Source organism: Aulonocara sp. 'chitande type north' Nkhata Bay, linkage group LG7, assembly GCF_057382095.1.
Source record: "Aulonocara sp. 'chitande type north' Nkhata Bay isolate Kocher_YH1m ecotype deep benthic linkage group LG7, A_spYH_male_GT1.1, whole genome shotgun sequence".
Lineage (NCBI taxonomy): Eukaryota > Metazoa > Chordata > Actinopteri > Cichliformes > Cichlidae > Aulonocara > Aulonocara sp. 'chitande type north' Nkhata Bay.
The window spans coordinates 50,269,498-50,279,140 of record NC_141350.1 but is presented as its reverse complement, the minus strand read 5'-3'; the positions used below and the strand labels follow the sequence as shown (position 1 = coordinate 50,279,140).

At 42.0% G+C, this 9,643-nt stretch overlaps 1 protein-coding gene across 2 annotated transcripts; it reads right to left on the bottom strand.

Annotated features, from left to right (window-relative positions):
- Positions 1–3,312: 3,312 nt before the first annotated feature.
- Positions 3,313–9,361, bottom strand: kcmf1 (potassium channel modulatory factor 1). 2 transcript variants are annotated; one of them, XM_086301068.1, is made up of 7 exons: positions 9,171–9,361; positions 7,427–7,594; positions 7,081–7,220; positions 6,154–6,255; positions 5,838–6,021; positions 5,004–5,298; positions 3,313–4,060 (listed from the first exon to the last, which is right to left on the bottom strand). In XM_086301068.1, the coding sequence occupies exons 1-7, from the start codon at positions 9,184–9,186 to the stop codon at positions 3,796–3,798; spliced, it is 1,170 nt and encodes a 389-aa protein (XP_086157194.1). In that variant the 5' UTR covers positions 9,187–9,361; the 3' UTR covers positions 3,313–3,795. The 2 variants fall into 2 exon arrangements, with proteins under 2 accessions (XP_086157194.1, XP_086157195.1); XM_086301069.1 differs by lacking the exon at positions 9,171–9,361 and adding an exon at positions 8,891–9,072.
- Between the last annotated feature and the right edge of the window lie 282 nt (positions 9,362–9,643).

Below are 9,643 nucleotides of genomic sequence, written 5' to 3'. Positions count from 1 at the left end.
CTGGAAATTATTTTTAAGGCATTATGGATGTACACAATTACACATTAATACATATTTTGGGAAAACAAAATCTCATCTGTGTGCTACTTATGAGACATCTGTCAGCATCCAGCTAGCTTATCTTTCAGTGATTAGAAGTGAGAACAGTTACTCGTCTGCTTTTCTTTGTATTCTGTCAGAAATATACTGTTGTTAGTGGATACTCATATTTACTGGCAACCTCGTTATGTATGTCTAACTCAAATATCCAGTCACCCAATCACAAGGCAGCAACCCAACGTATTTAGATATGTAAACACAGTGGAAATGAATTGTTGAATGAATGAAAGTTCAAACTGAGCATCAGAAAGAGGAAGAAATGCAACTGAAGGCGGTGCGGTCGGCATGGTTCTTCAGAAACTGCTGATCTGCTTGGTTTTTCCACGCAAACATTTCTATGGTTTACACAGAAAATGTGTAGTGAGCAGCAGGGAGAACTTGCTGATGTCAGAGGTCTGAGGTGAATGCTTTGAGCTGATAGGAAGGCAGAAGTAACACAAATAAGCACTTGTTATAACCAAGGTTTGCTGAAGAGCATCTGTGAACACACAACACGTCAACCCTTGAAGGTGATGGACTAGAGCAACAGAAGATCACACCGAGTGCTGCTCCTACAGAAAAATAAGTTTAAATTAAGACAGACACACCAAAAACGTTGGTCTGATGAGTCTCGATTTCTGCTGTAACATTTGGGTGGTAGGGCCAGACGTTGATGTAAACAAAATAAAAGCTTGGTTCTATGTTGACTTGTATCAATATCTGACAGTTGGTGGTAGTGGTGTAATATTTTCTTGGGAGACTTTGGGACCCTTAGTACCAACTGAGCACTGTTTAAATGCCACAGCCTACCTGTTGCTGACCATGTCCATCCCTTTATGACCATAGAAGATGCTGATGTCCACTCTGAAGCACAATAACAAAACAGAGGTTATCATTAGAAAATAACAGTCAGCGAGCACTGTCAAGTGAAAAACAAATTGAAAATCTTTCTCTTTTTTGACCACCTTTGTTTACGCAATGAAACGGGAACTTCATATTTTTATTCTAAAAGATTCATTCATTCCTTTTGAAACATGAATTAAAGGCTGTGTGTTACAGCCTTTTGCTGCATGCATAAGCCGTTTTGGGAAATGCATCTCTGGTGGTAATAACTTCAAAAAATGTTGCAAGTAATGTGCCAGAGCATTACAGAAAAACTGCAAACCTCCCAGCTCTGCCAGGGATTTTTGATCAAGAAGTGGAGTGATGGAGATTTGCATCATATGACCTAAACCCCAGCATAGTTAGTTTGGGATGCAGAATGAAGGAAAAGCAGCCATCAAGTGCACAGCATACGTAGGAACTATAAGGTCACCACCTGACTGAGAGACTAAAGAGTGTGCAAAGCTGTCTGTATTTTTGTAGATGAGTGGAGGCTTCTTTGGACTCAGGCTGTACTTATGTAACCCCCACAGCACCGTTTGGCAGAACATCCAACTAAAGAGCCGACTTCAAAGAGATTCATCATGTCCTTCAAGGCACCTCCCCAGTCAGTCACTACTTAATATTCCAGGTATCTTCCCTAATCGCTGACCCATCAGGATAAACCTAACGCTGCCTCCTGAAGTGTAATATTTAACCTGTCGCTTTCGGTGGCGTGACACTCTAAAAAGAAGCAGCAGTGCAACATGTGTGGTGAAAAGTATCCCATGGGCACCATTTGTTTCTAACAATAACTGCTGAGGAGTGACGAGGACAGCTGGCCTTGGAGGGCCTCACACACACATGCACAAGAACAGCACTGATTTTTTTTATAATGTCATGTGGTTGTGTTAGAAGCCTACCTTGGCACACTGTGGATGTGGTCCACACCTTTAGGTCCCTACATCCATCAAATCCAACGACACCCTCTTCAAGGAAGAGTATATATAAAATTCCTCAGTCACCTGATTAACTGAATTAAGCGAAGTGCTAATCAGCTGATTAAAGCTTAATAACTTTTTATAGCTTAATGAATTATGGACAAACTCTGCTTTAGCTTTCATACCACATTTTTGTATTGTATATCAATGGTAGCCCCTTTTTTAGAAACCTTACACTATCAATACAGATAATTTTAGTCAAATAGAACTTGTCCTAATCAAAAACTATTAATTTCATTACAACTGCGTTATACACGTTATGCACTTACAGATGGCAGATACATCCAGACTAATGTTAAGGTTAAATCAGTGGTTATTTAGGATTTATTAAAGCTCAATCAGACAGGTATCTCATTAGTAAAAAGTGACTGGAGAGCTGCTAACGTTCCCATCCCGGGACTTTAGGTTTTTTCTGAAATAATAAGACAAGCTGCAAAAGGCATAGTGTCTCTTGCTTTCATTAAAAGCTGTGCGCAGTTATTTATTGTATTCTAAATTTACATCTTTAAAAAAAAAATTTGCCCATGTCTTAGAACCGTTATGAAAGTTAACCAACAAAATTTAATATACATCTCATTGCATTTTTACATAGAGGATGAAAGTAAAGGCATGAAGGTGGCATGATCCACACCAAGGCTCCAAAGAGTCAGGAAACAAACATGAATAAATAGAAGGTGCTAGTTTAGAGAGAAAGGGTGTTAAATTAAAACAAAAACCAAACAAAGAAAAACCTCCTGCGTGAAAAGTCTCCAGGTCCTGATATTGAGCATCAAAAGCATGTGGAACGGTGTGAAGCCTGTACAGGAATGACGGAGGAAGTCGGGACTTTGCACTCATCGATAAATTCAGAAGTATACTGTGACTTTAGTTTATAGCTGAACAATACCAGCTAGAAAAAACAAAATCAGAGAGGAGCTTCTTTCTCCCGTCTCTAGTTTCCCTCTGATACACTAAAAAAGGCGAGAGCAGGGTTGAGAAACACACTGCAGCAGAATCGAATCGTTTCTCCTTTTTAAATACTTCAAAGAAAACCTGACGAAATACACTTTCAGATTTCACCGTCTTTGTCAAACTTCTACACTTTCAATACTTAACCACGTCTGAAATAACCAGGGATGCACCGACGTATCTGCACTACAGTCTATCTCTAAATAAGACGGCAGTGACCTTTGTTCGCCTGTCATGTGACATTATGCATTTCAAACTGGAGAGTTCCTCAATTTATGTAGCACGAAAGCAAAAACAAACTAAACAAAACAATCAGTGCATCCCTAGAAATGATCATTTAACAATTGTGAGCTTTGGGATTTTAAAAAGGTTTTAATGACAGGGTCATTAAGTCATGCACGCTGCAAATAACTGCATGCGGTAGTTAATGGTAACCCATCCAAGCACTTTATTTATTAATAGTCATAAACACACACAGCAGCTTCATCAGAGGAGCCTGTGCCCTCTTCACTTTTTGAATGTGGAGTATTTATACGGAGAGCCGTTTTCATGTCACAGGAAGCAAAGGTCTGCCACAGCTGCCTGTAACATTTACCTGATAAAAGAAAAGTAATGTGGATTGATTATCGACTTCATATATATTTTATATAGATTTATATAGTTCTCTTCTCTCGCTCACACATTTATCCCACTTGCTCTCATTTATTTTTGTTTACAATATAACAAATGTGGTGACAGGCCTGAAATTACAATCACCAAAAACAAACTCAGAAAATCGGAGGGGAGGGAGAGGGGGTGAGGCTGGGGGTGGGGTAGGCTGGGGTATGGGGGACTGCTGCTGCTGCTGTTTGCTGCCCATCACTGACAGTTGCAGCACGGAGGACACAGTCTGCTTGATGCTCGGACATCAAAGAGGCGGCGGCGGAGGCTCCTTCCCCGTAGAGCTGCTCTCTTTAAGCTGGAGGTTCTCCAACGCCACATCTAAAGGCATGATATCCACGCAGCCCATCGCTCCGAAGTCGCCGAAGTCTCGGCGGTCGTCCTCATCTGAAGAGGAGCTCTCTTCGTGCATCAGCGTGGACAAAAGCAGCTCCTGGACAAACAGGCTGCGGTCGGCTCGCTCGCCTTCTAGGAACTGCCGCTCTGCTTCTGACATCTTGGGTTCATTCAACCTACAGAACGGTTATATTCATTAACACTCACACAGGTAAGAAACATATTACAGTACAAAGAAGTACTTTAACTAAAAGCAGTAAGAAGGACTCTGCTGAGGTTACAGTCTGCACGTTTAAGCTCGGTAACAATTTTTGTTTCTTAATGCCTAAAAAGTTCATGAAATGGAAAAATGATCAACAATCTACTGAAGTATTATTTCCGATACGGTCTTCTGCACCAAGTCACAGAACTATTTTCTACTAGAATTTATTTTGCTTTGTTTATCACAAGACAGAAAAGCACAGGGGGATTGGTTACTTCTCTAATCCTGTGACTCTTCTCCATAGTTTTCTGACAAATATATCAAACTGGGCAATAAAGCTGAATACAAAGCTGTACATTCATAAATGCATATAGAGCCAACTCAATGGGCAATGAGCAAAATCCACATGTAAATTTAGTCTATAAGTGTTTAAACATAAATAACATGTGAGGCGTGAGGACTTTTGGACTGACTGTCGACGTTTCCTCAGAGTATCAAATCTGAGAAACACACTGTGACATGAAAGCAGCTCGTCTAGACAGAGACTGTTCCTTTCCATCCAGCCCCTGATGGTGCTGATGGTGCTGCACTCAATTTGTGTCAAGAGCTTTGCTGACCTGCTTTTCTGGAAATAGGCCAAAAAAAGTATCCAGCTGTAACCTTTTATAGTTACATCGTAAATAATTCAGTTACATATTTTTCCTCAGTCACTGCACCTTACTAAACTATAAAATGAATGGTTTTAATATAAATAGTTACTTCCCAACATCAGTTATCACCAAACTTAGTATTTACTATCAAAACACTTTATTATAGCAGTTGTGTGTTGTTGCTGGATATCTGTGTTCTGACAGTCTGTTAGCAGAAACACATGGATTTAGAGGCAAACTCTAAAGTCCACCTCCTGCTCCACTCACCGTGCTAATAGGAACTGGGAGCTGTGGGACGAGGACGCCGGATTGCTTTCACCCACGGTGGTGGTGTTGGCAGTTGCTGTGCTGGGCTGGGGGACGGCGGCGCCGGTGTTGCCCGGGTTGTTGCCGCGTCGCGTCGCGTGTCGGCTCGTCTCAACTTGCTGTCGTGCCGCCTGAGCTTGCTGCCGCTCCAACTGCAGCTGCATCTGGAGCTGCTGGAGCTGAGAGGCTGAAGGTCCCGACGAGTTTATTTGCCCTCCTGCAGCACGCCGCACACCTGACAGCTGAGACAACAACTCTGCAGGAGACGTGCGCACACAAACACAAAAAGAAGAAGAAAAAAAAAAATGACTATTTGTTTCTAAATTAAACAGACTTCTAAAAAAAACAGCGTAAAAACACGAAGAAAGATTCGGACACGTGCATTTTTTTGCAAGCAACACAGTATGATGATTAAAAACAAAATATGGTACTTCAAAATGTGACTGCCTAAACTGTTTCTTGACAACCATCTATAAATGAGGCACACCCTTTACTTTTGCTTCTTCTCGCTAATGTCTGACTTTAATTTTTTATTTTTTTTAATAAATACTGTAATCTTGATGCTATAATGATCGTAGCACATATTTCTGCATGTACTCTTCTCCTCTTTAACATCTGGGCCAACCTGACTGAAACTTTGCATTATCTTCACCGTGTGTGTGATGTTACATTCTCTGTTTGCGCATCTTTCACACGTCACATTCAATGACTGGTCACTTTTACACAACGATTGCTGCATTTTTGGGGAACATTTCTGCATTTTGCAAACATTGTGGGTAAACTCCTGATGCTCACCTGCGATGGGGTCCATTGCCTCTCTGTTACTGGGGGTGTAAGTGGAGCTCTGTGATGAGGAGGATGAAAGTCCCCCTGTGGAGCCGCTAGTAAAGTGCATATTTGTCCGTCGTGCTCTGGGGCCGCCCAGTCCTCGCCCGGGGTGGAACATCCTGCGTACATGCCGCACACTGCTGGACTCATCGTAAAGGAGGACTGTTAAGGTTAAATTCGGTCACAATGTGCACACACACAGAAGAATCTTGCTATTTAAAACATTTCATGTAGAAAAAAAGGCTTATTTTGACACTATTGTGTGGTTAAATGAAAAGGATATTAAATCTCTTGGTGCTCTGTGTTCGAGAGTGAGGTGAGCTGTGAAGTCATCTGTGACATGGTTGGGATCCCCTCCGGGCAAGGCAGCGCATATTGGACAGATCTGAAAAAGAAAGATTGAGCTCATCATACAAACTGGCATGTCTGCATGGAGCAACTCTTCTACCTCACAAAAGGTTTAGGGTACTTATATACACACACACACACACACACACACACACACACACACACACACACACATATATATATGTGTGTGTGTGTGTGTGTGTGTGTGTGTGTGTGTGTGTGTATATAAGTACACACACACACACATATATATATGTGTGTGTGTAAAAGCTTTAACTGTTAGGCTAAAGAATATACTTTATTAAACTGCTATTGCCATTAACCTTTTTTGACCAGTCAGGGCCAATGAGTAGAAAATTGTGGTCAATCACTTGGTATGAATCTAAAAAAAATAAAAACCTTATTGCTACAGAAAATGAATCTGTACAGGATAAATTAAACAATCAAAAAGTGGAAAATGCTGACTTCATTTTAATTTCCATTTCATCTGGCAGTAAGAGTCATGAAGAACACAAATACTAAGTTAAATAATAAGTTAGCTCTGGTCACACGCTTCAATGGCATCTTTTCACCCCCGCTCTCAAGTAGCTGTTGGTCAGACAACCTACTAGGCAGCCAGGTGTCAGCAGTATGAGCAGCCTGAGCCTTTGTCTTGCTTTGCTCAGCAGTGGAGAATGCTCATAAAATGCCACTGAATAGCTGAAGTGTAGTAACTGAGAATTACAATGATGACTAAATTCAGAGCATGCCAGTGGATAGCAGAGGTAAACTAGGATGCTTAGAGAAATGAGGACATTTCTAAGCTTATAATAGTACACAAAAGTGTACTGAGCAGTTCCGTTTGTGCAGTGAATGTACTCACCACCTCCGTGGAAGTCTCTGAATGCTCTGAGGTGACATGCTCCTGTAAGGATGTCTCTGTGAAGCCCATCTTGCCACAGTAAGGACATGTGAACGACTGTGGCTGCTCTACTGAAAAAGTGTCTCCTCCATAGTACAAATCTGCAAGAAGATGATCAAACACAACAGCTCGTATTGATGTTCATCACTATTTTGATGATTACTTTCAATAATCAACAATATTTATCGCTGAAAATGTGCTGAATGGCTTGTAATCACACTTTGGAGTCCTTAGCAGTATCACCATCCCGTACAACAGGCATGGCGATCATGCATATAATCAGAAACCCACAGAGTAAGGTCTTTACCATAGTCTACCCTGGTTAATATACACTGCATGGGGTGCTCTGTGGTGTGCCTTGTTGTCGTGGCTCCGCTCTCGTAGCACGACGCGCACAGGTCGTAGTCGTAGCAAATTAAACACTTGAACCGTCTTCCTCTAAAGTTGCCCTTTAAACACGCATCGCAGCTCACACCTGCAAAACAGAAACGGAGAATAGGAAATAAAACACGTGGGCCTGACAATACTTTCACAAATTCCTTATAAAGGCGTCTCAGAGGCTGACTGTGAGAAGGCGATCCCATATCTGCAGGCCAGTCTCACTTACACAAGCATGCGTTTTGGAGTGGCACCAACCAACAAGTGCCAGCAATGAAGAACGCTGACATTCCAGCAGACTTCACAACCAACTCAGATTTATCTGAAAGCAGCTTTCATTGCTCACTTTTAACACAGTTCACTCTTTTTCAGGCAGCAGGCTGCTCCTTGTTTTTATCCCCCCCCCCCAAGATCGACAACACCTAAATTGGTGGGGGGGGGGGGGGCTGGGCATAGGCAGAATGGGGGAATAAAAAGCTGTTTTCAATGAGACATCATGCTGACATTTCCTGACATTACAGAGTGCCTTATTTGGCAAGTGTTAGTAAATATGTAAACAAGTATTAAGGGAGTTTTCTCTGACTCATCTCACATCGAACAACAGAGACCTGAAGGAACAATATGCACAAAAGATATCTGTTATTAAACAGATGCTGACATAAAGAAACCAATCAAACTGCAACAGGCCGCGTTGGGAGTTACTTTGAGGCTTGGTTAGACAGAAGCAAGCTCAACAGGATAAGTAACTGAGTATCTTGCTTAAAATGAATTTTAACCATCTGCACAATCCTAGTCTCAGCTGAAAAACTAACTGGTCCAGCAGAGGACCACGAAGCAGATTATTAGATACCTCTGTTGTACCTTGAACATATAACCTCAGATAATTCACCCTCGGTCCAAGAATGGTTAACAAAGCTACTGCGATCATGTCTGCATTATAGTGCTTCTTTTAAAACTTCTGAGGCAATTTGACGGGACTACACCTGGCAGGTCTTGAAATGTTTGAATGAAATTAGCCAAAGCTGAAGTTTTCGGTTACACTGATCGTAACTTAAACCCTGCTTACGAGCAGGCTGCTAGTTAGCCAACTTAGTTACTGGTTATACAGTCAGAGGCCTTAGACTTTCAGTCTTCTTGATGACAGTGCATTCGCTAACAGCAGTGTGTGACCAGACGGGACAGTATGGCGCTAATTGAATAGCTCCAAGCTCTCAATGAATAAATACTCTGAATATGAGCAAAATGTTGTGACAGCAATATCGGGATGTAAGACGCTGAGTAACTTATCAGTGCCGGTATAAGTAACGAAAAAGTCACAGGTAAACCAACGACTCCTTGAATTAGCATACATTAGCTTGCTCGCTAGCCCGGCTAATGTAAGGTAACGCAGTACCTAGCAACGGCTAACTGCTGCTCTGCTGCCGTATTTTTGCGAACAGGTCGAGTGAAGTAAAAACGCTCCAGCCTCGATTTAGAAAACACGAGACAGGTGTGTACAGCAGAACTGCTGACAGTAAACACACACGACAAGGGACAAGCCTAGTAACACACGGCGAAAAGCGCAACAACCCTCTCAGACATGAGCAAGCAGTTAGCAAAGCTAGCCCCAGAAGCTAGCTGCTCAGGTAATGTAGCCTTCAACCGGGGCGCCGTGGACCTGTTTATCAACTCACCCTCATGTCGGGACATCCTACAAACAGCGACACAGCCCCCTCCTCGGGCTCCCCAACACGTCTAATGGGGAACGATGCAGTTTTTGAGTCAATAAACTGAAAAATCCTTCAGCCTGGTCTGTTTTTTCAGGCAAGATGGATCCCCCAGCAGCTTACAGTTTGTACTGCTTCCCCTCCCAGTGTCACTTATGGGTGAGTGCTGTGAATGAACACTAGGCGGCGCTGTCTGCTATAAAATCACTCGACCCGGACTGCGCTGCTGTGATGCACCAATTCTTTAACCACATTTTGCCTGAAACATAGCATAAGTTATATGTTTAAACAAAAGAGTTTCTCTCAGCATAAAAAACAAATACATTTTTAAGGGCCTGTGTCCCAGATAAATCCTTTTGTTTGTGACACATGACTGAGGTTATTAGCACATTAGATTGCTTGCATTGCATTTTATTTGACCATTACTTTTAGATGAACTG

What these genes read in the sequence shown, in the direction of transcription:
- kcmf1 (XM_086301068.1), bottom strand. An exon ending in GGCAATGGACCCCATCGCAG is followed by an intron (nt 5,299 to 5,837) that starts GTGAGCATCAGG and finishes CGTCTCCTGCAG; the next exon opens with AGTTGTTGTCTCAGCTGTCA. An exon ending in TCCCAGTTCCTATTAGCACG is followed by an intron (nt 4,061 to 5,003) that starts GTGAGTGGAGCA and finishes ACCGTTCTGTAG; the next exon opens with GTTGAATGAACCCAAGATGT.